Source organism: Perognathus longimembris, chromosome 18 (assembly GCF_023159225.1).
Source record: "Perognathus longimembris pacificus isolate PPM17 chromosome 18, ASM2315922v1, whole genome shotgun sequence".
NCBI classification, from domain to species: domain Eukaryota; kingdom Metazoa; phylum Chordata; class Mammalia; order Rodentia; family Heteromyidae; genus Perognathus; species Perognathus longimembris.
The window spans coordinates 36,666,716-36,694,668 of record NC_063178.1 but is presented as its reverse complement, the minus strand read 5'-3'; the positions used below and the strand labels follow the sequence as shown (position 1 = coordinate 36,694,668).

At 40.8% G+C, this 27,953-nt stretch overlaps 1 protein-coding gene and 1 pseudogene across 1 annotated transcript; one reads left to right on the top strand and one right to left on the bottom strand.

Moving 5' to 3' along the window:
* Positions 1-12,946, bottom strand: LOC125366940 (vomeronasal type-2 receptor 116-like). Its single transcript, XM_048367629.1, has 6 exons — positions 12,849-12,946; positions 11,601-11,724; positions 9,725-10,531; positions 3,285-3,512; positions 1,833-1,956; positions 1-923 (listed from the first exon to the last, which is right to left on the bottom strand). The coding sequence occupies exons 1-6, from the start codon at positions 12,944-12,946 to the stop codon at positions 1-3; spliced, it is 2,304 nt and encodes a 767-aa protein (XP_048223586.1).
* Positions 12,945-24,218, top strand: LOC125366939 (annotated as a pseudogene).
* The last annotated feature ends 3,735 nt before the right edge of the window (positions 24,219-27,953 follow it).

Sequence of the window (27,953 nt, the reverse complement as noted above, 5' to 3'; positions counted from 1 at the left end):
TTAAAAATGCTTAGTTCTAATTCTGTGTTTTTTATCCCTGTAGCCATGCAGAAAAATTTTATTTGGACTTAATAAGATGACATAGCACTTGGGGGTAAAAATGCAGCAGAGGAGACCTGCACTGGAGGCTAAGATGGAGAAGACTTCCATAGATATCATGACCTTTCCCTTGGCACTGTGGTAGACAGGCAGGAAGGTGAGCCACACACTGCAGAACACCAGCATGCTGAAGGTCAAGAACTTGGCTTCATTGAAGGTGTCAGGCAGGTTCCTGGCCAGGAAAGCCACAGTGAAGCTGGCCAGGGCCAGGAAAACAAGGTATCCCAAGACACAATAGAAAGCAGTGAGGGAGCCCTTGTTACACTGGATGATGATTAGGCCATGTTCAGAGTGGGGATCTGTGTCAATGAAGGGAGGAGAGGATACCAGCCAGATTGCACAGAGAATCACTTGGATCAGGGTGCAGATGGGAATGATGATGTTAGGAGCCCCAGATACCAGTAGCCATCTCATCCTTCTCCCTGGAGACGTGATCTTGAAGGCCAGAACCACAGTTACAGTTTTGGCTAAGACAGCAGAAACAGCTACAGTGAATGAAACTCCAAATATGGTTTGCTGTAGAATGCAGGTGACTGAGTTGGGGCGGCCAATAAAGAGCAAGGAACAGAGAAAACAGAAGATGAGGGAGATGAGCAGGATGTAGCTGAGAGCCTGGTTATTAGCCCTGACAATGGGGGTGTTGTGATGTTTCACAAACACCCCAAGAACAACTGCTGTTAGTGTAGATAAGGAAAGAGCCATGCATGCCAAGGCCATCCCTAAGGGCTCTCCATAAGCCAGGAAACTTGCAGCTCTTAGGAGGCACTGGTTTCTCTGTGTGTTGGCATACTGATGATCTGGACACTTCATACACTGCTCCACATCTGGTGAGAATTGTGATCTATCATTAATTATTGTTTAGTTCCACTCATTTTTTTCAAATAAATTAGGAAATTGTTCACTTAAATATAATCCTAACACGTTAACATTTCCTATCATAAAAGTACTTTCTTTTTCTACATCGGAACGTTCTCTACTTTCCATATTCTTCTTTATGTAAGCTATTTTTTTCATCCTGTTTTTTCCTCTTTGGTTACCACATGTATCACCAATGTGCCAGTTTTGTCAGGCTAATATCATAACACCCTTTGTTTGAAATCTTTTGTCACTCTTTTTAACATTTAGCACTGTGCACAATTCTGTAACCATATAGAAAATTGTGAATGACATGGCATGAATTTTCCTACATGTGTTCTTTTAACACTCAATATCTGTGGCACATGCTTACACTCCTACTCATGTGTGAAGTAATGGGAACAGAGAAAACACTCTTTGATTCACTAAAGCAATTGTATGTACTAGACTCACTCTCATTTCTTAAACTGATTCCATCTTTCTGAACACTTTCTCTGTTGCAGGAACAGTTCTCTTCACTATGAAATAAAAGTGCGCAATCGGTGTTTCCTGTATGAATAAAATGTGTCTTTTATGGCGAAGACTGTCCTGAATATGATGTGATTAATTTTCTGTTAGAATTTTAAACTTAATGATTAGTGACAAGAAGGATTTCCTGGAGATAAGTTTGCCTGCATAAACTAGAAAATATTAATAATTTTTTTTCAAATTGTGAACTGTGGTATTTCAACTGGGAATGCCATCAGTTCTCACAGTTAAATCAACAGGGCAAAGGAATATGGGCTCTGTAATCCTAATATACAACTTTTGCATTGACTTTGTTGGATTAAGGAAATCTAGGGAGAGATGAACTATTTCTCCTGAAGTCATGGGCTTACCTGTACCATTGGCAATCTCATTCTCTGTGCAAGGGGTACAATCAAAGCAACAGAAAGCCTCCTCTTCCTGAGGAGATTTCCTATATCCAGGACCACAGCTCTCACTGCAGACAGAGTGAGGAGTCTGAGGGAAATCAGATATTTGTCAGTAACTATTCAGTTTTTATCTAACACTCTAAAACCTTCAGTATTTTAAGACTTGGATTATTAAACAATATTCCCATGCAAGTAAGTCTAGTTGATTAACTGAAGACTGTAACTGACTTTAGTTCCTATGAGTTTCAAACATTTATGTACAATCACCTTGAACTCTTACATATTTAACTATTGAGTAATGTGGGAATTTTTAAAGGTGGAAATTAATGGTAAGAAGGTTAAGTCCTAGTTTCCTGCCCTATGGAATTGTCTTGAATTCATGTCATTATATGTTGTCTCACCTGTCGCATGGTAAAGAGAAGAGAGGAAGAATCCCCTTTAAACCTCTAAATGCTGTAAAATACAGCACAGATCTCCCTTGTGTAAGGTAATATGAACTGCATTCCCATCATCTCTCCCTCTTTATTTTCCAGTATCAATGAGATGAGAATCTTCTTTTCACACAGGCCCCTCAATGATACCTCTAACCACAGATGCTTAAATAGCAGACCAACTAATCAATGAATGAAACTGACACAGAAGGCAACAAAATCAACTTTTCACCCACATAAAGTGATTCCTCAGGTACTTTGTCAGGATATTAGAACCATGATAAAGTGTAATTTATATTTTAAGACAATATTCTAAACCAACATTTTGAAACATTTAATTTTTTTGTTGCTCTGATCCTTGGGTTTTTAGTCAAGGACTGGGCACTGTTCTTGAGCTCTTTTTAATAAACATTAGCACTCTAGCACTTGAGCCACAATTCAACTTCCAGATTTGGGTGGTGAATTGAGATGAGTCTCACAAACTTTCTGCCTTTTTCGGATTTATCCTGACCTGTAATCTTAGACCAGAGAACATTAGAGTCCTGAGTAGCTAGGATGACAGATATGATCACAAGCACCCAGCCATGTTAAATTACTTTGTTCCTTCCTTAGTTGAAAGTCACTGAATACAATTTTTAGGTTGGAATTAATTAAATGTGTTATACATAAGATATAAATTTCTGGGGCTACATGTGGCAGATCTAAGGCTTTAATTCAGGAAATGTATATTATATCTGAGGTTAGTTGCTTAAGGCAAGTGTTTCACAACTTGAATTGGAGCTCCATTTCCATCATTATTGCTGGTTAATTGGAGATAAATGTCCTAAAGGCTTGGTCTGACTCCAAACCATGATATTCATATCTCAGCCATCTCAGTAAGTAGGATTACAGGAGGATGTTCCTGGCACCAAGCCTGATAAACAATCTAATGTTGAACTTTGCTTACCTTCAGGTTTTTCAATCATTATGTTTAGATCCAACTCACCTCTGTAGTTCCTACGGCCCACTGTACCATATCTTCTGATAAAGACAGTTGATGGCCATGTAGAGCACGTGGAGAAAATTTCCCTACTATCACCTCAAGTTGAAGACCTTCTGGAAAATTCCAAATGTTCACAATGTCATACTCTGCCTCCAGCTTCCTTTTCTCATCCAAAATGATTGGGTCTCCAGCAGGGTTGTGAAATTGGTTGTTTTTCAGGAAAGCATGCAGCTAAAAGAGATGCATCATCTTATGGTGAAGTTTATTCCAGAGCTAAGACAGAAAACTAGAACTAAGAACAGCTCCTCATTGCATTTAATCTCACATTCAGAATTAAGGCTTACAAGAGGCATGTAATAAGGTATCCCAGAAGAAAATCTAGGAGGAATAAAAATATTATTTCCTAACCTTGGTCACTCAGAAAGGAATTAGAAGTGTTATTTTTAAGGGAAACTAATTCTACATAAAATCATGAATGAAACAATTCTAAATTGCCTACCTGCAGTTTGGCACAGCCATTAATCTTATGATTGTGTATCATTTGAGACTGCTAAAATTTTAAAACAAAAGTTGGAATTATTCTAGATCACTTATGAAAAATGTGGATAATTCTGCTCAGCAGAATATTCTTTGTGTTAGGGATTCATCTTGGCCTTAAGGGGGGGAGGGCGATGAGAGCACTCCCGAGAAACTGCCCTTCCCCCAGCCTTGGGGCAGTGTGGAAGTGAGCCACACCTATCTCCTTCTGCCTCTGGAACCAGAAGGGATAGCTTTGAGACCATCCCCCACCTTGCGCCAGTGAGCACATGTGCTCCCTTTTCACGGGCTTTGCCCAGAGGGCGGTACTATGGGAAGTGACGTTAGCCCATGAGGGAGATCCTTGGGAGCTGCTCGTGGACGAACAAGCTCGCCAGCCTATCGCCGGCTCATGCTCAATCCTCGTCATCACTACTATATTACTGTGAGCCCCTCCTGAATAAACCAGATTTCTCTCAGAAGCATCTCCGAGATCCATGTGCGCCTGGCTTCCTTGGTGGGTAAGGAGGGAGGAAAAGGGGATCTCATTTGGCCGCGTGCACTTTAGGCTTGCCCATGTCCCTTCCCTCCACCTTGGCCGCCCGTGGGTCAGGCGCCCAGGGGAGAGGGTGAAAAGGGGAGCACGGATAAGGGAGTAAGCTTAGCATCCTCGCACCAGGGAGGTAAATCTAGCCCGGCAATTGGCGCCCAGCGTGGGGCCCAGAGCCCACGGGAGCGAGTATGGCAGCTACCGGCAAGCCCTAAGGGAATTGGAGTAGAGTCTCCGGGACACGTGTTTCTCCCATCAGGTCAGCAAAGAAAATGGGACAGAGTCAAAACAGGTTGAATAATTTGCCTCTTGAAATACTGAGGTTCATCCTCCAAAACGCGGGGATGGGCGTGAATCCGAGCCCTGGGCTGTGCACAGCTTTGTGTGTCTCCTGGCACCAGGCAGGGCAGAGGCAGCTGTCTGTCTGGTCTGGGCCCCCCCCCCCACCCGCTGGGGACTTTTAAAGTCCCGAATTTCGAGCAGCTGCGTGCACTGCGCACTGGGCTCCTGGGATGTGGGGCCCAAGGTGGCGGCAGGTGCCTTGAGAGGTCATGGCCCTGGCAATGTTTTGGATATGGCGGGCTCAGAGTTTTCCACTTCTGGGTCCACCAAGTGCAGCGGTGGCGGCGGCAGCGACTAGCGGCCTGGAGCTAGAATTTTTGGGCTGGTGATACACGGGGCCCGGCGGCTGTGGGCATGGAGCTTTGAGCGCTCTCTCCACCCCCAAAGCCGGCCCCAAACCCACTGGATTGGAATGTGTGGCTCTTGGAAAAAGAGACAGGATCTTATATTTTTGTTATCAGTGCTTGCTAAGTCGGGATGATCTCCTTCCTGTGCCCACCCTTGCTGGGGGCCGTGCCAAATTCCTGGAGACTGGGTGGGGACTCAGAGACTGGAAGACCTCTGGCAACTTCACACAGCTGGGTGGGGTTAGCAGTCTGCCTGCATCCCACCCCCGTGCTGTGGCACTGCAGGCTTTCCTGCAGTGTTTTCTCTCTGTGTTAAACTATAGCTCACAGGCAGAGAGCACAAGGACAAGGCCTCAGGTAAATGCAAATGGTACAGGACCTAAGGAAAATTAATGAACTGATAATCCCCGCCGGCACCCCTTTATGGGGGCTGCCATGGATCCCCTCCATTCCTCAGGATCGGAATTTCATTATAATTGACATCAAGGACTGTTTCTTTTCCATTCCCCTTGACCCCCAGGATTGTGAAAAGTTTGATTTCTCCATGCCCTCGGTTAACTACCAGGGGCCAGACCAGAGGTATGAGTGGGTAGTCTTTCCTCAGGGCATGGTTAATAATCCTGCCTTCTGCCAATATTACGTGTCACAAGTTCTTCAACCTCTTAGGAGCGAGTCAGATATTATTTTATATGTCTATATGGATGACATCATTATTGGAGCAGCAGATGTCCAAGAGCTAGACGCTGCCTATGGCAAGCTACAAACACTCCTATAAAGAGGAGGACTGCATATAGCCAGTGACAAGATTCAGAAAGTATACCCCTTTAAGATCTTGGGGGAAGAACTTAAACTAGACTCTGTGTGCCCCCTTAAGCCCCAGTTATCCTTCCAGACATCTTATACTCTGGTGGAGATGCAAAGATTGTTTGAGGAGAATAACTGGTTAAGACCCTGGCTTCCCCTGCCTACAGAGGATCTGCTTCCGCTCCATGACTCTTTGAAGGGCAATGTGCCCACTGATGTTATTACAATAACTCCATCACTTCAAAGAGCCTTCCAGAAAATCCAAATGGCCCTAAATATGGCACAGTTGGCCCGCTACAAGCCTGAGTGCCCACTTTGCATTTGGATCCTCCCCAGGTCTGAGTTTTCCTCAGCCACTATTACCCACTCAGGCGAGCCTCTGCAATGGGTGCACGCATCAGTGGGAGGAGCTCCCAGGGTTTATTCCCAGCTAGACCAAGTAGCTGACTTGGTAATCAAGGGCAGGGATACTTCCCTGAGACATTATGGGCGAGATCCCGATGTGCTAACCGTTCCCTACCGGCTGTCAGATTTTGAATGGATCAGAAGGAATAATGAACAGGTTTCCAGTACCCTGGAGGGTTTTATGGGAAAGGTAGATTGCCATTATGGCACCTCGAGGTGGGATGACCTCATTTTCCAGTCTACAATGGACCCGTCCTGTACTTTTATCTACCAGGACTCTTGTCAAGGCTGCCAATGTTTTTACAGATGAGGGAAGAGCGGGGTCTGTGGTGGTGGCACGCTCCACCTCCCCTCCTGCCGATGGGAAAGGAAACACCCATTACTTTGAGGCAGTTACTGGATCTGCATAGTTTAAGGAACTGTACGCAGTCGCCCTGGCACTGACCCCTGTCAAACAGCCAATGAACCTGTTTTCTGACAGTTTGTATGTGGTTAATTTGCTACCAAACCTGTTGTCCTCATATATTAAACAAGATGAAAACACAATCACCTCTCTGATGATCCAAGTCAGGTCTCTGTTAAAAGAGCAGACTGAGCCTATATTCTTACAGCGCATTTGCAGACACCAAAGACTGCCAGGGGACCTGACACAAGGTAATCCTATGGCCGACCAGCTGGCCACTAATGGGACTATTATAGCAATGGTATTGCACAACCTCAAAACCTTCAAATGGCCCAAGGACTCCATGAGTGTACACACTTAAACTGGAGAGGGTTGCCTCAGAGATTCCGTTCATTTCCTATAAATGACTTAAAAAGAGTATTAGGACTTGCAAGTCATGGATGCCCTTTCTGCAAGTCCCTCCTCTGCAATCTCCGGGGATCAACCCCAGAGGCCTAAGGCCTAATGATATCTGGCAAACTGATGTAATCCACTACACTCCTTTTTGAAGGCTGAAATATATATTTATGTCCATAGATACTCATTCACATGCGTGCTGGGCCACGGCACATTCGGGGGAAAGACTGTGGCATGCTGAGAGCCACTTCGTATAATGCTTTGCTATCCTAGGGCTCCTCTTACAGGTAAAGACAGATAATGGACGTTGTTTCATCAACAAGCCTTTACAGGCCTTTTTCCAAACGTGAAATATTAAACATACCACTGGAATACCATACAACCCAAAGGGTCAGGCCATAATTGAGAGGCATAATAAGACCCTGAAGGATCAATTATTAAAACAAAAAGAGGGGTAAGCCCCCATGACCAGCTGAGGACGGTGATGTTTACACTGAATATTTTAAATTTCTCTAAGGACCAACCTCTGTCGGCTTTCCAGAGACATTGGTCAAGCCAAACACCTTACATAAAGGTGGAAGTCCATTGGAAGAACCCCCTTACAGGAGCATGGTGAAGCCTGGACCCACTTATCAGTGCAGGAAGGGGCTTCGCATGTGTTTTCCCAACTGGGGAACCGAATCCCATCTGGATTCCAGCTAGAGACATAAAATATTGTTCGCCTGAATGACCACCCAAGGGCACCTGCCCTTGAGGGATGTGTCTCCTTGTTTTCTCTTCAGGAAAACAAAGACCATGGTGGATTTTTCAATGGAGAAATGGGAAAGCCTACCTGTACCAGCGATGGACCCAGTGTCGGCCTTGTTTCTTCCCTGGACTTTGCTTGGCGCCTTTTGGCGTAATGTTTGCTGTGACAGCGTGTCCCACAGCGTTGCACAAGAACTAAAGGGAAATTTTGAACACTGTTGTTCTTTCCTCTGCCCTCCCCTTGCTGCTTATCTTAGGGGTCCCCATTGGAAGGAAATAGGAGGTAAAGTGTTTGGACACCTTAATGTTTTATGGTAAGTGGTTACAATAAGCAAGGGATTGGTACCTTGCTGCAATGTTTTCTATAAAGTGTTTACTAACATTAATCGTTAAGTTACCAGCACCCTGGCTGCCAAATCGCCAGGACCTGAACCTGCCTCTACCTCACCATCAAGGGAAGGGAGAGCCATCTGTACTACCTTGAGTGACACCGAAATGGACCAGGACTCCTCTATCTCCTATGGACTGAGCCAGATAAGAGACCCTCCATTGCATTGTGCCTGTGTTACAATTGCTCATGTGTTACAGTTGCTCATGTTGCATTTACCTTGTGTTAGGATTGCTTAAGCTCATGTCTGCTTGATGCTTCCATTTGCATTATGTTTGCATTGCCCTCTGCTAGACAAATTGGTCTCTTATATTGGGAGAGAAAAGCCAGAGCTGTCCAGACAACAAGTGGCCTTTGGCCTTCAGCCATTTAGGAACCCCATGAGGTTGGTCACACACCCATTAGGACCCACTGCTCACTGAGGTCTGCTGGCATGAGAGAAAATTAACAGGGCTTTCTTTCAAGTGCCAATCTCACTCTCCCCGAGTCCCCTCATCGGGCTGGCCGGCCCGGCAGGCAGGTTGGCCTGAAGTGCTAGTGCGTTAGCCGAAGATGAGTGAGATCCTCCATGGGGGTTTCAACCTAAGACATGGCGCGCCTCAAGTAAAGCGCCTCCTGCTCTTCAAAAGAAAAAAAATAAAAGGGGAAGATGTTGGGGATTCATCTTGGTCTTAAGGGGGGAAGGGCGATGAGAGTGCTCCCGAGACGGCGCCCTTCCTCCAGTCCTGGGGCAGTGTGGAAGTAAGCCACACCTATCTCCTTCTGGGTCCGGAAGATAAGGGGTAGCTTTGAGACCATCCCCCACCTTGCACAAGAGAGCTTGTGTGCTCCCTTTTTGCAGGCTTTGCCCAGAGGGCAGTACTATGGGAAGTGACGTTAGCTAGCCCATGAGGGAGGTCCTTGGGAGCTGCTCTTGGATGGACAAGCTCGCCAGCCTATTACAAGCTCATGCTCAATCCTTGTCATCACTACTATATTACTGTGAGCCCCTCCTGAATAAACCGGATTGCTCTCCGAAGCATCTCCGAGGTCCATGTGCGCCTGGCTTCCTTGGTGGGTAAGGAGGGAGGAAAAGGGGATCTCATTTGGCCGCGTGCACTTTAGGCTTGCCCGTGTCCCTTCACTCCACCTTGGCCGCCCGAGTTTTGGGCGCCCAGGGGAGAGATGAAAAGGGGAGCACTGATAAGGGAGTAAGCTTAGCATTTCCACACCAGAGGAGGCGAATCTAGCCCAGCACCTTTGCTACTTCTTAATAAACTAAAAGGGGAAAGATGAATTTACAGTTTTCAAACATTAGCTATGAGCATGGTGAAGTTATCTGTAACTAAGAGTTCATAAGACATGGAATACATGCCTTTCTTGTTATTGACCTGCTTTTGCTTAAGATCATATGAACACATGTGTAGAGCACATCACAAAACTTAATCAGGTATAGTGCCTTGTATTTTTGAAACATACTTGAAACATTGCATTTCATAAAGTGAGAAACCCCTCTAGAGAGTGACTGTGCTCACGATGTATGCAATCCAAGTGTGAAGGTCTTACCTGTGCAGGGGAAGGCACTGTTCCTTTTTGGTTTCCCATGGTTTGTTGTTCTGTTTGATAAAGAAGCGTCTCATGTAGAGCCTGGGCCACAGCATACACAGCATTGTGTATATTGTAACTGTCTCCAGACATAGTTAGGTCATAATTATGCCTAGGCAACCAATCCAAGGAGGCATTACGAGGACAGTTCTCCCACGTTACACAGTCAGACTCAGAATTGGAGCAATTAAAAGAGAGAAACCACAGCCGAGCAAGGAAAAAGTCTTCTGGGTATTTGGAAGGGCTAACAGCCTTGACAAAATCTGCGAATCCAGAAATAGCTGGATGATGATGTGAGAAAATGAGAGGTACATGGACGGAGCCTAGCAGGAAATACTTCTTTCTGATGGTTAACTCCCACTGTGAGTTCAATATACACACTTTGCCTTTTATGAATACTTGCTCAACACACTTCATTAAATCTAGTAGGGATTCATCATCACCATATATGATGAGAACATTTGCTGAAGATTTATTAATCTGGTTGTAAAGGGACATGATTTTGAGTGTATATGAAAAGGCATGGGTTGGAATCACTAGCTCAAAGGCTATACAAAGTCTGCTCTTGGCCATTTCTACTTTTAATTCAGGTAGAATCCACAAACCATTCTCAGCTTCTAAGGTGAATATTCCCACCCAGTTCCAGTTGAAGTGAAGCAGTAAGGAGACAATGGCAGGGGCCATTGATGTGTCCTTTGGGGCCATCTGATAGAGAGCAGGGAACTTGTTATGGTCATTCAGGGTATGATCAAAAGGCCCAAATGTAAGCTAAGAGGAATGAAAATTAGACAGCCCAAGAATGAGAATATTACCATCTATCACAATCTCTAGTGAAGTATAAAAACTAAGTAACCAATAAAATTAGATGGAAAGATTGTTTTCATTAAAAATTTTTCAAATGTTTTTTAATAGTAGTGCAACGTATCAATGTTCTCATACATACATTTGATCTTTGCCATTTCTATGACTTCTATATATTACAACCACACCCATTCCAACTTTTCTAAGTCCATTTTTATAACTGTACGTTGAATCTTATGTTGTATTTCCCACCCAATTACTTCCACTCCCCATTTCTCTGCACTTTTAAATGTGCATTCAATATCTATCACCCTCTGACAAGATAAGCTTCAGCTTTCCATTGTTCATATATTTTTATACTGTCTTTTATTTGGTCTGCCATATTACACCTTGGGATTCCATCCTATATAATTAATCAACTAGCAAGATGGATTATGCATATACACACATGACTTTTTATGTATTCCATACTGATTTCACATTTTACAGTCATATCTTAGCCCTAACTTTCATATATGAGAGGACGGATGTCCTCTTTCTTTCTGAACCTGACTTCATTCAACATAATATCTTGCATGAGTGTGTGTTTGTGCGTGTGCATGCATGCCAGCCAGTAGAGTACAATGAACTCAGGGTCTCGTGCACTAACTTGAATTTTTCCCTCAAGGTTAGCACTCTGCCAATGGAGTCACACATTCACTTCCTGCTTTTGGCTGGCTATGTAGACATAAAAGTTTCTTGAGTAACTGGGTTTACAGGTGTGAGCTAGCAGAACACTGGTCAACACATCTCCACACTTTAAAATCATTTCCTGTTTCTTGCTTCAAAAGAAAAGAATCCCTTTAAACTGCTCTAAAATTTTCTATTGTCTTTTCTACACATGGAACAATAAATATCTAATCATTTTGAACTCATTTTTTGATATCACAAAATTATTTAGACTCACACATCTAGTATCTTCCTATCATTCTTCTATCCCTTGAAATGGCACCAAATTATACATTTAGTTAGTAACCTCCCACTTTCCCACCCTTACCTGTGGATACCTGTAGAGGCTCAACAACGTTCCAATCTCGGAAGATGTTAATCCTGATGGTCCCGTAATCACTGCTATCGATTTGCTGTCTCTCATGCAGGAGTAGTTTGGACTCCTGTACTTCCTAAAGAGGCAAGTAAAGTGATTTTTAAATGCTAGCCAATGTCCAAATTGAACATCATAGATATCAAATCCCAGAGTCAAGTTGTGTAAAAGATGAGAATTTTTGTTGATTTCTTCAATAGCAAAAGCCAAGGCTAAAACAAACTGGTAGTTTTTGAAGATAAACCTACATAAAGAGCAGAGAAATTTAGGAGGAGCAATTCAAAACATGTGACTTTGATGGATTGAATACTTACTTTTATTTGCCAGGGAATAGGCTAAAACATTACGCTTATTTTAATTGAGGTAATAATTGGATTGTGGACCATATCTGACATGAAATAATGACACAGTGCTTAGTTTTATACAGTAAATTCTGTCTACAGTAAAAGAGACTGAGAATGAGAGAGAGAGAGAGAGAGAGAGAGAGAGAGAGAGAGAGAGAGAGAGAGAGATGTGTATATGGGTAGGTGTCAGTGTCCCGGAGCTTGAAATCAAAGTGTGGCCACTTTCCTTGAGCTTTTTTGCTCAAGGGAAGCACTTGGTTACTTGAACCAAAGTTCCACTTCCAGCTTTTGTCTGGGTAAGTGGAGATAAAATTCTCAAAGATATTCATGTCCAGGCTGGCTTCAACCCTCAATCCTCAGATATCAGCCTTTTGCATAGAGAGGATTACTGTCATGAGTCACCAGACTACAATAAGAATTTTAATCTATTTCCTCAAAATGCTTGTTAAAAAAGAAAATTTTTCAGACCACTGGCCAGTGGGGAAGGAAAGGTTTCTGTAACCTTTGGGTAAAGAATTCATGCCACTGACTCAGGTTGTCTCTAATAACATCACTTCATTATCAACCATGATAGCTGGGATGCAGGAAAAACAGGGATTTTGGAATAAAGTGAAGAACTTACAGACCTGGAAAGGAGAAGCTACACTGCATGAAACAAGAGTCTTCCACTGACATGCAGAAAGTCACTCTCGAGTACTTGCAAGATAGTTCAGTGAAACTGAGCAGTTTCAGGCATAGGAGGGATAGGAGGTCAGAGTATAGAAGACAGAGGATATTGCTGTGCACACCCAAGTTCCCTCAGCCATTGCCAATCCTGAAAACAAAACAGTAAAGGGAAATAGAATGGTAAATTACTTACGGATTACTGTCTTCCTTCCTGGAACCATCAGTGTTACTGCTATCTGTTCCTAAAGTGTAAAGAGGAAAAAATCCAGCAATCAGCACATCTCCATTCATGTGTGCTCGATGCTTCATTGTAGAAAAGCAGCTAGTGCCAGCCAAGGACGTGAAAGGATGGGGAAGCTGGAGAAGAATGAGTATAAAGATCAAAGTGCCCATCCCTGAAGCATCTGCCAAGCTGAAATTCTGCCTGAAAGTAAAGGTTGCAGTGCCAAGTATGTAGATTCATATATGTCTGTATGTATGCATATGTGTCTTTTTATTGGCAGAGATTTACACTGTAGCCCATGGAAGCCTCTTGTGCATCCCCAGGGAAGAATGTGTAAAACTCTTCCCTGAGGCTCTGCATCTGAGGCTTTGCATCCAGGAGAAAAACAAGAGTTTGAAAACATGTTTGCCTATTTTTCTTCTTCCTCACAGGTGCTATAATTTTACCAAGACCACAGATACTGAAGTCCCTGAGATGAAAGTTATATTTGTTCTGATATCTATGTCAAGATAGTATTTGCATGAAAGCCATTTGGGAAGATGCAACTAGATTGCCTCAGAGGATACAATTTTCTTGTTAAATGTGAAATGCCAAGAAAAATTTCTAGGCTATTGAGATGTCCACCAAACATATGAGGGTAGCATACCCATAGGGTCAATTCGCACATCCAATATCCATTATAGGCACAGAGTATTGCTGGTTGATGCAAACAGTTTTCAGCAGGTATTCCATACACAGAGGCCTGTACAAATGTACTCATTTAGTATAACCTAAGGAAGGTATGATGCTGCTGTAACCTATAATCTTTAAATGCCAAAACTGAATTTCACAATTCCATTCTGAACTTCCACCTTCAAACAAGGTTATTTTTTTCTAAGCTTTCAAATGTAGATCAAGTTATTTTGATAATGCACCTTTCTGCGAACACGTGGTAATAGATGTCATTCTTCTCTATCATAAGCCTTAGTCAATATAGTAAACAACTCCATGTTCGTTCATGTCACAATATATCAAAATTTCATGCAGAGGCCTCAATGGCCCCAGAGAACAGGGCCATTGTATGTCATTTTGGCAGTATGTCCATATTTAGCAAATTAGCCATTTTCACAATATTGAGTTGGGTTATCTGTGAACATGAAAGAATGAAAGGTATTTACATTTCCTGCTATTTGTGTTGGTTTTGTTCAGACTTCTTTAGTTTTCACTATAAAGCTCTTATATCACTTTGGGTGGGTTAGTTCATAGTTTTTTGTGTTTGTTTTTTTCTGAGGCCATTAGAAATGGAGTTGTTTTCATGGTTTCCCTTTCAGCTTGTACATTGCTAGCATATGGAAAGACTACTGATTTTGTGAGTTAATATTGTATTCTGCTTCTTTGCCATATTCGTTGATCATCTCTAAGCTCTTAGCTCTTGGAGATGGAGCTTTTGGGTTGTTTGAAGAATAAGATCATGTTGTTTGCAAAAAGGGGTACTTAAATTTCTTCTTTCCCTATGTAAATCTTTTTAATGTATGTTTTCTTTCCTGATTGCTGTGAGTAGGAATTCCAGAACTATATTAAAGAGGACTAGAGAGAGTGCACATACTTGCCTTTTCCTGATTTTAGGGGAAATGTTTTTAGTTTTACCTCATTCAATATGATATTGGCTGTTGGTCTGTCATTTATAACTTTACTATTTTAAGGAAGGTTCCTTATATCTATAGCCTCTCCAAAGTTTTGACATGAATTGATGTTGCATTTTTTCAGTCTTTTTATACAATTATTCAAAGGATCATATGGGTTTTGTGTGTGGCCCTGTGAATATCATGAAGTACGTTTATTGATTTATATGTTTTAAACCAGGCTTGCATCCGTGGGATGAAGCCTACGTGGCCATAATATATATATATATATATATATATATATATATATATATTTATATATATTATATATTATATATATATATATATATATATATTATATATATATTATATATGTATGTATTTTTTCATTTGTTTCTGGTTCAATTGGCTGTTATTGCATTGGAAAGCTTTGCATCTGTGTTCATCAGATAAATTATTCTGTAATTATTTTTATGTTTGTCCTTACATGATTTGGGGTTGTGTATAATATTGGCTTCATAGAATGAGTTTGGAATTGCTCCATCTGTTTCCAATTCATGGAAAAGCTTGAGAAATATTAGTGCTACTTCATCTTTAAAATTATTATAGAATTGTGCTGTGAAACCATCTGATCTTGAGCTTTTTCTTGATGGAAGACTTCTGGTTACTTCCTCAGTCTCATCTTTTTTCTTGTATATTTCTTCTTAGATCCTTTTCTTTATGATTCTCAGGAAGGTGAGATTTTTTTCTCCCTTGAGATTGGCAAGTTTTCAGTTACTACTTTATTGAATTTATTTTTCTTACTAAATTTATTTTAAAGGTGATGTACACAGGGGTTATAGTTTCATAAGTAAGGTCATGAGTCACTTCTTTTTGAATAGTTCTTACTCTTAGTTACACTCATTTTCCCCCTCCCTGAATCCAATGACCCCTAGCTGTAAAGTCTGTTTCCAATATAGAATCTGGTATTGATGGTGCATTGGTTCATCCTTTGTTCCACCATTTCTGTGATTTCCCCTTCTCTTCTCCAAATCAGAGAAAGTTATACATAAGACAAAGGATAGAGAAATTGAAATTTGTTACAACATAAAATAAACCAAATGAACAAAATAAAGGAAAGAATTAGCTGCAAATAGTACACTAAAGGAATAATCCTCTTCCATTTCTTGGAGTTCATTTCAATAAGCATCATGTTATATACTCACATGCTCATAACTTTGCAGCTATTATCACCAATGACGGAAATTACGCAGTCTATGTTTCTTTGGGTCTGGCTTGCTTTACTTAATATACTTTTATCCCAGTCTTTCCATTTCTTTCTGACTGGGGCAATAGCATTCTTTCTGTTGGAAGCATAGAATTCTATTGTCATATATATATATATATATATATATATATATATATATCACATTTTCTTGAATCATTTATCTACCTCTACCGATGGGCATCTGGGCTGATTCCATATCTTAACTATGGTAAATATTGCTTCAATGAACATGATTTTACCGGTAGCTTTAGTGTGGCCTTGTTTATTGGCTTTGGGGTATATTTCCAGGAGTGAGATTGCTGGGAAATAGGGAGCTCTTTCAGGAACTGCCATGCAGCTTACCAAAGTAGCTGGATAAGTTTGCTGGAAAATGACAAGGTTTACTTGAAGGACAGTACTAATCCCGAGATGTTTTATTATGTCAACAAGAGTCTGTTATGTAAACCACTCAACCATATCTTGTTTTACTGTCTGTTGTTATTTACCAATTTCAGGGCCTTCCTGTTTTCTTAAACCTTAGTTAATCCTATGCTATTTCCTAGTTGTCAAACTGTATATAAGCTGGAATATAAGAATAAACATCGCTACAGTCTTGAGTCTCAATCTCGAGATGCAGACCTCCTGTACCCCATCTTTGCCTCTTGTCTTTTTTCTCTTGTCTTGTATTTTTCCTTTTCCTTAATCCTCGCCCCCGCCCTCAGTCAGGATTCCCGTTCACTGCCGGCTGGCTTGGCAGGATCCAGTTGTCACTTTCCCCTTCTTTAGTTGTTCATGTGTGTCCCTCTTGAAGCTGCACATTCTTCTGTAGAGAATAACCTTCCCTAACAGAGAAGTACCATTCTTTGATCAGTGGTATATGAAAAACTGTGTTCTTCCCTTGGGATCTCCAAGCAGCTCTCAAGAAATAGCTATGTGATTTATTTCTAGTTGTTAGTTCCTTATACATGATCTTATTCTTAGCTTTGCACACAAGCTACTCTCAACATAACAGAAAATGGATTCAGAATCTACCTAGGTTTCTTAGTTTCTGAGAAATAACTATGTTATTGGCAAAAAATATGAATTCTGATATTGGGTAAAAAATGCAAGAGAACAACAAAGTCACTTTGATATGTTTTTATTATATGTGAGGCACTTAAAATCATAACTGATTTTCTTCCTTTTAAGAAAAAGAAAATAGGGGTTTGGGAATGTGTCTTAGTGGTGGAGTGCTTGCCTAGCAGACATGAAGCATGGATTTTATTCCTCAGTAGCACATAAACAGAAAAAAAACAGAAGTGGCGCTGTGGCTCAGGTAGTAGAGTGCTAGCCTTGAGCAAAGGAAGTTCTGGGCCAGTGTCCAGGCTCTAAGTTCAAGCCCCAGGAATGGCAAAAAAGAAAGAACATTTCTATCTGTCTGCCTCTCTCTCTCTCTCTTTCTCTCTCTCTTTCTTTCTACTTACCTACACCTATCAACCTATCTAGCTACCTGTCAGGATCTGACAGATCCCTTTCTCCCTGATCTCCTGGGGAAAATGCTTGAACCCCAAAACCTATGAAAGAGCACTCGGCCTTGCCTTCCACCAGCAGAAGGCCAAGGCATACTCTTATGGAAATATGCTAAGTTGAGGAAAGGTTGCTGAAGCCTCCCCTCCCCCCCATCCCCTCACATGTCAGGAGCGGAGGCAGAAGAAGGCATCAGGGAGACGCTGTGATGGTTCAATGCGTCTCAAAGGATTTAACTGGGAGGGGGGTTTATATAGCGGTAATGGTGGGAATGGGAAGGACTTAGGCCATTGGCTAAGTCTGGCTGCCCATCAGGTGATGTCATGAAACTTCCTTTGTGGGCTGGACAGTCCTATCATGGTGGCATGCACTGGTTTGCCCCCCAGGGGCGGGGGCTTCCCTTCCGGTTGAGGCCGGAAGGTGGGATGGACTCGCTGTTACACTGTCCCAGGGCTGCAGGAAGGGCAGCGTCTTGCTCTTGGCGCCCTTCCCCCACCAAGGCCAAAACTTGTTGGGGTCAGCTGCACCTTTAAGGGGCCACAGCTGACCTCGGCCTGTCCCTCCCCTTCCTGTCTTTAACAGGAAGAGAAGCTCCTGTCCCTGGGGCTAGCACTTGTGCTATGGCGGAGGGGTACCCCAGGGGCCCACCCATAGGGGGCTGGACCTCTGCCAACAAAGGAAGTCTCCTCACATCATTTGAGGGACAGCTCCTTGGGACCAATCAGGGGCCCCTCTCTTGTGCCCGCCTTTGGGGTATATCTGGGAGGCTCCTCATTTGAATAAACAGAAGCCCTAGAGGTTTTCTCCAGGGACCCACGCGTCTGTGTCGTTCTTGGTGGTTTTGGGGCACCCTGTGACCACACGCTACCGAGGCTACCTGTGGCCATCGCTCCAACCTGAGAGCAATAGAGGACCACCCAGGAAGGGGTGGACAAGCCCCTCCCCCCTAGCGAGGGGAAGTCGAGAGAGATCCCACAAAAACTGGGTCCCCAACAGCTACTGACCTGGTATTGACTTTATCAGTTTCACTTGGAAAATAGCTACTATTGCAATCTAGGTTAAAAAAAGAAGCAGCAGCTATAAACCATAGGAGCTATAGCATTCGCTGTTATAGCTCTAACTATTCAATTGTAACAACCAGTTCATGAATTGGTTCATATGGGCTTGAGATTATTCTTTAGCACAAACCTAAGCATGCTATATATTATGTGCACAAATTTATTTAAAAATAGTTTCTAAAATTAAGAATACATAGGATGAGGTTTCCATGACATCCTAAAGCTTAGCTCCCAGGTTAATACATTTTTCAAAACCTCATTTAGTTAGTTTTTATTGTCATCTTACTGTTTTTATTTTGTAGTAGCAAATACTGATAAGCAGGTATTTAAATTGTATTGCTATTTACCCAATGTTTAACTTGTATAGAGGTTTATCTAAAATTGTTGATTACCTAAAATACATATCTACATTCTGATTTAGGATTTCAGAAAGATAGAAAGAAATAATTGGTTTCCATAATGAGTTAGATGCTTTGAAGAATGCTGTTGAACACCAGAGAAAGAAGAAAAACAATGTAAGTAAATCTTCATGAGAATGAAGCTTTGCTTAAGTGGTGAAAGATGAGATGATTCATGAATCTATACGCACTTTAGATGTTTTAAATCTTTGTAAGAAACTACTATTGATGTACCATGTGTAACTTTAGGGGACGTATTGTTAACTTTACTGGGAAAGGAGATTTTTTAAGTGATGAGAAGGCCAAATTTTGTGCTTTGAAATATCATCTTAATTATGTGCATTTTAAATTGAAATATTTTAATATGGAATGTCATTTATACTTTGGAATAACATACTGCAGTTGTAATTACTGTGTCTTTAATATTTTTCTTTTAAATTTAAAATGCAGTTGATTTTGTTGAACTCATGTTTGTAATAATAATTCTTCAAACTTAGACTTTTAAAATTAGAAGGCTTTCTTATTTAATAAGATTAGCCTTTCTGTAGATGAAAAATAATGCCAGTGTTCCAAGTTTAAATGCTTCCTACTCAAATTTTCAAGGCTTCAGAAATTTCCATATTAAAACTGAGTAGTACAAATTTTAGTAATTTACTAGTAACATTAGAATGTTTATACTAACATTTATATTAAAATAGGAACATTCTCTAGTACTTTTATTGAACAGATTAATAGTGAATATAGGTAAATGTTATAAATTCACTTTATCAGAAGATGGTAACCGATAAGTAGAGACTAATGGTTCGTGCTAGAGAGGAAAAAATTTGGACACAGAGTGGTTACTAAGTAGTAAGCAAGACTAAAAAGGTAATTTAAGGGATATTGATATTAAATGGATTTGTGGTTTATAATGTAAGTTAAATTTTTCTATGTATGAAATTGTTAACAAGTTGGGATTTTCCTGAGTTTGTCAAAATTAGGTATGTGAATTGACCTTTTTGTGTTGTGTAGTATCATTAACAGCATTGCTTAATCAAAAACTTGAGGTAAACTTGCCAGTATACTATTAACACCTGTATTTTATTGTTGGGTTTCTGAGATAAGGAGTACGTGATATGTTAGCAGCAATAGCAACAGCAGCAGCCGCAGCACTGATTGCCTTGAATCTAATCTTCAGCTGTGGTTTCCTCATCTACAAAATGAATAAGTAACTCATAAATTGTAGGGATTGGTGAGGATTTATAGTTACCACGTAAAGTGTTTGGCACCTAAGTATTTAATTAAGTTGATTATTGGCTTTGTATGTTTAGAGTCGTACTTATCATATAAGACTGAAATATAGTAAACTGTTTTTGTGTATATTTGCTAATGAAATTGTGTTAAAATCGACATCTTTCTGAGCTGTTTACAGTAACCTTTGCTTCTTGTAAAGATAATTTGTTTCACTGTTTCCGAACTTTCTCATTTGCTTCAGGTAGCTTATATAATTTGTGTTAGTTTGTTTTGTAGTATAAATACCATGCCGAGAAAGAACATAATGAGTTTCTATATGATTCCTAGATAGACTGGAAATATGTTAATTTTATTAAAACAGAGTTAGAGGGAAAAATATCATAGTGTACTGTCTCCTGAAAGATGTTGGATCTTGTTTTAAAATTTCATGGAAGTTTTCTGTAATACTTATATGTTGTTCTGTCCTTAATTCTCTAATATGTGGTGTACCTGTAGTCTTTATTTGTGTGTTTATTTTGTATGCTTTCTTCTTTATCACATGTGCATAGTAATATTTCAAACTGGTGTTACGTGCTTATACTAAAACATGAAACGTAAACCCCTTTCCTCATTCAAATTCTAAACACTTTTTTCTAATATACATATTTTCCCATTGCAGTAATGAGCAAATGCAGTGCAAAGGAAGTGCAAAACTACTGATGAAATAAAAACAAAAAATCTTTCAATAATGGATAAGCTGAAATCATTCCTTCTAAAAATGATTAGGACCTTTGGGAGAAAAACTGGGAAGCAATGGAAACATTGGCATCAACTGAAAAATTGCAACAGGACCAAGTGAACAAGACTTCCAAGGTTGTAATGCTAACTCCTAGAAGCAATCTGCTGAACAGAGAAAATCTGGAGCTTCTCTTAAAATCAGACTAAAACATCGAATTTTTCTCCAATTTAAATATAAGTTTCTTATCACCCACATTTATCATCTCTTTCTTTCATATACTTTTTTCCTTATTTCTGTGAGGCTTTAATTTTGAACATTCTGGAGTTTTTTTTGTTGCTGTTGTTGGGAATTACCTCATCTTTGGTAAACAGGAGAGTCTCAGAAGACCTCTGCTATAAATGCAGGCCTTTGTCAAGTGGTGTGCATATTTAAGTGGTTTAGAGACTTTTATGAAAAGCACAAAACAAGCCTAACTGAATTAGCAAACACATTTACAATCCTAGCACGATCTATGATGTGCAGGGAACTAGGTTTCCTGGGACACACCAAGAAATCTTAGGCAAAGTAGAAAATGAAGAAAGTCTTAAGCTACACAAGAAAGGGATTCGTTCTTAGTGTGTTATTTACAATAATTCCTTAGAAGAAAGGGAGTTAACTTAGATATTTAAGCATCAGGCAAGTATCATATTTGGTATAGAATATTAGTAAGAAAGGATATTATTTAGAAAGAGAACTTCAGTACTCCTGAAGTATTCCTTTGTCTTCAAAACAATGAAGGACATTCTCCCTGAAATTCAGTTAAATTTGTTGTATATGAAGAATTATAATGGATAAATCAACTATGAGAATGAAGTAAACAATAAAAATACTAAATTTTGTAGGTGGTTAAATGAAGGAAACTGTATGATTTACTTCAGCATTATAAAAGTGTTTTTGTGTGGCATAGTAATCTGTTGCAATTTTGAATACTAGTCTTAAGTATATTTGAAAGATTTCTTGGCAGTATAGATTTATATAAATTGTGTTACATTTATATTTCTGGTTTCATTTCCTTTAGTGTAGTGGATTTATATTAACATTAAAACTCTTCTCTTCAATTTCCACTAAAAGTAAAATGAGATATCTGGTATGTACTAAAGAAATTTAGGCCAGATAGGGCTGGGAATATGGTATAGTGGCAAAAGTGCTTGCCTCATATACATGAAGCACTGGATTCAATTCCCCAGCACCACATATACAGAAAATGGCCAGAAGTGGCACTGTGGCTCAAGTGGCAGAGTGCTAGCCTTGAGCAAAGAGAAGCCAAGGACAGTGCTCAGGGCCTGAGTCCAAGGCCCAGGACTAGCAAAAAAAAAATTAGGCCAGATAGTAGGAGAATGTAGGTCAGGTAAGGTGTTGTTACTTCCTTGTGTGGGGTTATGACAGTAATAGTCATTTCTGTCAGAAAACAGGTCTCTAGTATGATTTCTGATTACCTCTATCTTTGTTTTCTGTTAATAGTTGCCTTTCTGTTTTTGAACTGCTTATCATATCATATCATTACTATGGAACTGATAATGCCATCAACCAGTGAGTATTCATGTGATTTCCCTAAAATGATGGGGGTAGGTCTTTTTCTATTTAAATAGAATGTTGTATATATTTTCATAGGCCTGAGTCTAGTTCTTTATTCCAGCAATTATCACTACATGCCTTGAATTAATACATAAAAAATCTTATTTTACCTCCCATAACACAATGCTCTAAGTTACTGTGCAAGAATTCAAGCCTTAGAACATTTCATCTGTAAGTATTTTAGTATGTTCTTAAAAATAACAATTCATTTCTTAAAACATTGTTATATTAAAATATATATTCTAAATTTGATATATTTAATCAGTGCATTCCTCTAGTTGCCAATTCATAGTAATCTATGTATGTATGTATGTATGTATGTATGTATGTATGTGTATGTGTCTATGTATATATCTATCTACCTATCTACCGAGCTATCTATCAATCTATCTGTCTATGTATCTATCTGTCAATCAATCACTACCTATCCACCCACCCACCCACTCACCCACCATGGGTACTGAGGCTTGAACTCAGGGCCTTAATGCTGTCCATTAATTTTTTCATTCAAGGCTTACACACTGCCACTTGAGCCACAGCTCCACATCTGGAATTTAGGTAGTTGGTTAATTGGACACAGGCTCATGGACTTACTTTCTTTGAACCATGATGCTCCCTAAGATCCTGTCAGAAAGCCAGCCCATTCCAGGGCACACAGAGAGCCGAGCACCCAGAAGAGCACCTTCAAGCCATACTGTACTAAGGGAAATGCCCTTCTACAAGGAGTCATGTGACATGATAAAGGGCAGAAGATCAGGCAGGGAATGCTTTAAGACTCAACATCAGGCTAATATTGTCTACCACTGAACAAGCTTTGGCACATACATTTAAACACACACAGAGATTCACAGCAATTGTAGGGTTTTTTGATCTGCTTGGGATGCTAGGAAATAATTCCTGAACTCAGCTCCAAAAATAGTGTCAGCACCTGGACTTAGCAGATGTCAAGACAAAGAATGAGCAGTTTGTTCTTGAGCAAACATCTTTGACACACCACCCAGGAAGCCCTTGGAGCAGGGGTTGGATTTTCTCTCCTTCCTGGGAGAGTTGAGAGTCTGCCAGATCTCTTTGGGTTCTTGTAAGATAAGGAGGGCAGATTATTGCTGCTCTCATGGGCATTATCAGGGGGGATGGGTTCTTTAGAGAAGGAAGAGTGCGGCTACCTATTTATCTATCATCTATCTATCTACTTTCCTATCACTTTTTTGTCTTCCTGTCCTCTACCATGGCTCATGCCTATAATCCTACTTACTCAGGAGGCTGAGATCTAAGGATTGTGGTTCAAAGTTAGCCCTGCAGGAAAGTCCAAGAGACTCTTTATCTCCAATTAACCACCAGAAAAACAGACGTAGAGCTGTCTCTTGAAGTGGTAGAGCATTAGTCTTGAGCAGAAAAGCTCAGAGATAGTGCCCAGGCCATTAGCTCAAGACCTATGACCAGCTCCCCCCCCAAAAAAAATTAATTGTAAGAAATAAGTCTGTAGCTGCCAACAGGCCACATGGAGGCAGAGGCTGGGTGCACTCAAGATTTGGCATCACCCATAATCCACCCCCATAGCTGAAGAAGGCATTGCTGTTGGAGGTGTAATGGACATTAATACAGCTTTACAAGAGGTGCTGAAGACCGCCCTCATCCACAACAGCCTAGCACGTGGAATCTGCATAGATGCCAAAGCCTTAGACAAGTGCCAAGCTGATCTGTGTGTGCTTGTATCCAACTGCAATGAGCCCATGCATGTCAAGCTGGTGGAGGCCCTTTGTGCTGAGCACCAAATCAACCTTATTAAGGTCAATGACAACAAAAACCTAGTGGAGTGGCTAGGTCTCTGCAAAATAGATTGAGAGGGAAATCCCCTAAAGTGGTTGCTTGCAGTTGTGTTGTGGTTAAGGACTATGGCAAAGAGTCTCAGGCCAATGATGTCATCAAATAGTACTTCAAATGCAAGAAATTAACAAATAAATTTTGAAAGTTGAAAAATAGATAAGGAGGGCAAATCAGGAACCACAGAAACTTGTTGGTCCTGATACCTCTCTACTACTGAGAAAATGACAACCACGCCATCACCAAGTGGCAAAAGCATAGTTCTAACTTCTTTTAGAGCCTTAGGAAGGTCCTTTCCAAATTTTACACCCTGAGATATAGGCCATCAGCCACACAAGAAAGCCTACCCTACCATACCCAGCTCTGTGGTGATGTTAGAGAATGCTACTCCAGCCTATGAAGGGAAAGCTTCAAACCCCATCCACCTATCAGCCTGCATTGTGAGCCCAGACTAAGAATGAACACAACCAGAGCAATCCGAGGAACTGTCTGAATACCCCATGTTGGGAGCTAGGGACTTTGAGCCTATGCCAACTTTGCCATGGTTACCACCATATTTGCACCTCTGCACTGATCACATCTGATCATTCACACTGAAGGTTCTCTGAATGTACACTGAACACACTTTTACTTGCCTCCAAGAGGTGTATGGTGGTGAGTGAAGGAACAGGACCAAGAAGTGACAGATCTGGCTCAGGAGATGAACTCTCACCAAACACCTTGTAAGTGCCAGACACTATGTTGGATGTGTGGCCTGTGTTGACTGTTTAGCACTCACAATGCACCATGAGAAAGAATCCTTGTTAGATAGAGGCAAAAGTCAGGACTCTGAAGGTTTAGATCATTTTCCCAAGGCTACACAACCAAGGTCTGGACATATAGAAGTGCTCTGATTACACTGCTGGTACCAAGAAGCAGCAAATGCTACTACTAGTGAAAATTGATGCCTAAAAAGACAAATACATTCAGGTAGGGACATATTTGGTAAAGAAAGGTTTACCTAGGCACATTGTGTACCTAGTCAGTGAGGCTGGACACTTAAGTCTATATTATAATCGGCAGTTTAGGACTACCCCTTCGATATTATGAAGTAGCTCTTTTACTTTATGGAGCCAGCCAAAGAACAAGATGAGAATAACTCCATTCTCTCGAGCAAACAGAACTGAGAGATAGGCAGTGAGAACTTGATAGGACACTTAGAAGCTCTAAAACCTTGAACAAGTAAATGAACTTCTTTGAGCCTCAGATTTTTTTTCTTTAATTTTGTTCTACAATGGGGGAGATAGAGAGCAGAATTCATTTAGTGTGATGGTTAAATGAGATGCTATAAGGTCCCCAGCATAGTAGATAGACAGAGCAATAATTTAATTAATTCTTATTATTACTGTTATTAATCAAATTTGTATGTAATAAAAGATAATCTAGAGTGGGGTGGGCTCAGGTAATGATTACTAAACTATCCTTAGTAGAAGAAGGCCTTCCCACTGTCTGGCTTTGCATTTCATTCAGGTTCTTTTCTATGAAATACAACACACACTCTCCCTCTTGCCTTATTGCCCATGTGCTGGGCATGGAAGAGCTTCCCGGCAGAAAACTGGTGTGGTTAAGGGATGCTCATCAGAGCCCAGTCACCTTGACTTTCCCTTTCTCTTGAATGAGGTTCTTAATAACCAAAGCAAGAAATAAGTAGTATTTGTTTCAAGTCCATATAAATGTATAAATATGGTCTCTATTCACTGCATTGTGAAAGGAAGGCATTTTCTTGCTTTACTTCAATTTGCTGCCATATACATATAATGTAGTGCACATATACATATAATGTAGTGCAGTGTATTTATTTGGAATCAGCAGATAGAGCCAATAGCATTATATGAATATATAATCATATATAAATGTACGTAAAATACATAGACACAAGTGTAGTATTTTTTTAGATTAGGTCTTGCTGCATAGCTCAGGCTGGTTTGAACTCATGACACCCCTCATCAGCTTCTCAAGTGCTTGGATGACAGGTGTCAATCAGTAGACTCCCATGTAGTCTGGTAAATGGCCTTGGTTGAATTATTTGAAAGTTGTGTCCACCCTGACATGCCACCTGCTGGTCCTGCAGCATTCTCCACTGCCTGAAGACTAATGACCACCTATCCTGAATCTTCTGTCATTTTTGTTGCACAGCTTCATTAATTCTTGTAGAAATCCACTAGGGATAAATTGTTAGAGTGCCCAGAACATCTTAAAAATCTTCACATTAAAAGTGAGCAGCCTACCCAAACCTTGTGGATCACGCCTGTAATCCTAGATACTCAGGAGGCTGAGATATAATGATCATGGTTCAAAGCCAGCCTGGGCAGAAAAGCACTTGAAACTTTTATCTCCAATAAACAACTCAGATAAAACTGGAAGTGGCGCTGTGGCTCAAGTGGTGGAGTGCAACCTCGAGCACAAGGAAGCTTAGGGACAGCGCCCAGCCCTGAGTTCAAGCTCAAGGACTGGCAGAAAAGAGAAGTGAACATCCCAGCTATTCTCTTCCTACACCAAGTTCCCTGGAACGTGTTTAAAGTGGTAGTTAATTGGTGACACAACTCCTCAATGAAATTAGGATCTCTAATCTCACTTTCTCAAGATCATCAAATGACTTCATCCTACTTTAAAGGAAATCTTTCTTTTTAATAACAGACAAACATTTAGTGCCTTGAAGTCTCTCTGCTAGCCAGCTGACTCTCCCTCCCAGAAGCATTGCTGTTACTGTGATCTGCACCCAATGTGTAGAGAGGGAAAAGCCCAGAAATTTTCGCATCTACATCCATATGTTCTCAATGCTTCATTGTAGAAAAGAAGCTAGTGCTGGCTAAGGATATGACAGGACGGAAAACTGGAGAAGGAGGAATGTGAAAATCAAGGCGCACATCCTGGAAGCATCTGCCAAGCTGAAATCCTGGCAGGAAAGGAGGCCCACAGTTTCAGGTGTATATATTTTAGTAACTTTATATATGTGCATAAGTGCCTTTTTTATTGATAGAGATGTACACTGTAGAATACCTTTCTTGGAAAGCTCTTGTAAATCCCTGGGAAGAATGTGTAAAACTCTTACCAAAGGCTCTGCATCTGAGCCTAGCATCCAGGAGGAAAATACAAGTTGTAAACATGTTTGCAGATTCTCCTTCTTCATCAAAGGTGCTATGATTTTCTCCAAATCCCAGATAGTGAGGCCCTAGGGATGAAGTTAACTTTGATAGATTTTGTCAGACATCTGAGCCATGAAATTATTTGAATGAAAGCCATTTGTAACTGGATTGAATTAGTGGAGGCAATGTCAGGTGCATGGTGAAATGGCCAGAAAACAATATGTGCTGGTGGGATGTCAACCAAAGTTCACTTGACAAACTCTATCCAGAACAGTGACAACGTTGCTAGTTGATCCAGGCCAGTTGCCCTAAATTTCAATGTGCAGAGGTCTCCACTAATGCACCCCAACTTTTCAAGGACACAAGCAGAGAGCGATAGAGACAGAAGAAAAGAGGAAGGGCCTCTTAATAGACATTTTCCATTTTCCTGAATGCTTGCAGAAATTATGTCAGTTCCATAAAATATTGGAGGTCTAGTTTCCCATGAGAGGGCCACGTGGAGTTATTATCCAGTGAATATTGGGGCCAAATTTGATTGCATAGGAGCATGAGATTATGAGGTTTAAGATTGGAATCATACTCCTGTGTTTGTAGGATGTGTTCTGAGGAATTTTATACTGTGTCTTACCCGTGATGAGTGACCAACAGAGATGACACTGTAGCTACCATGGGCAACCCCAAGAAGCACTCTGTTTAGCTAACACAGAGGGAACAGGCACGAGAGGGGTCATTGCACAGAGCTGTTGACTCCCTTG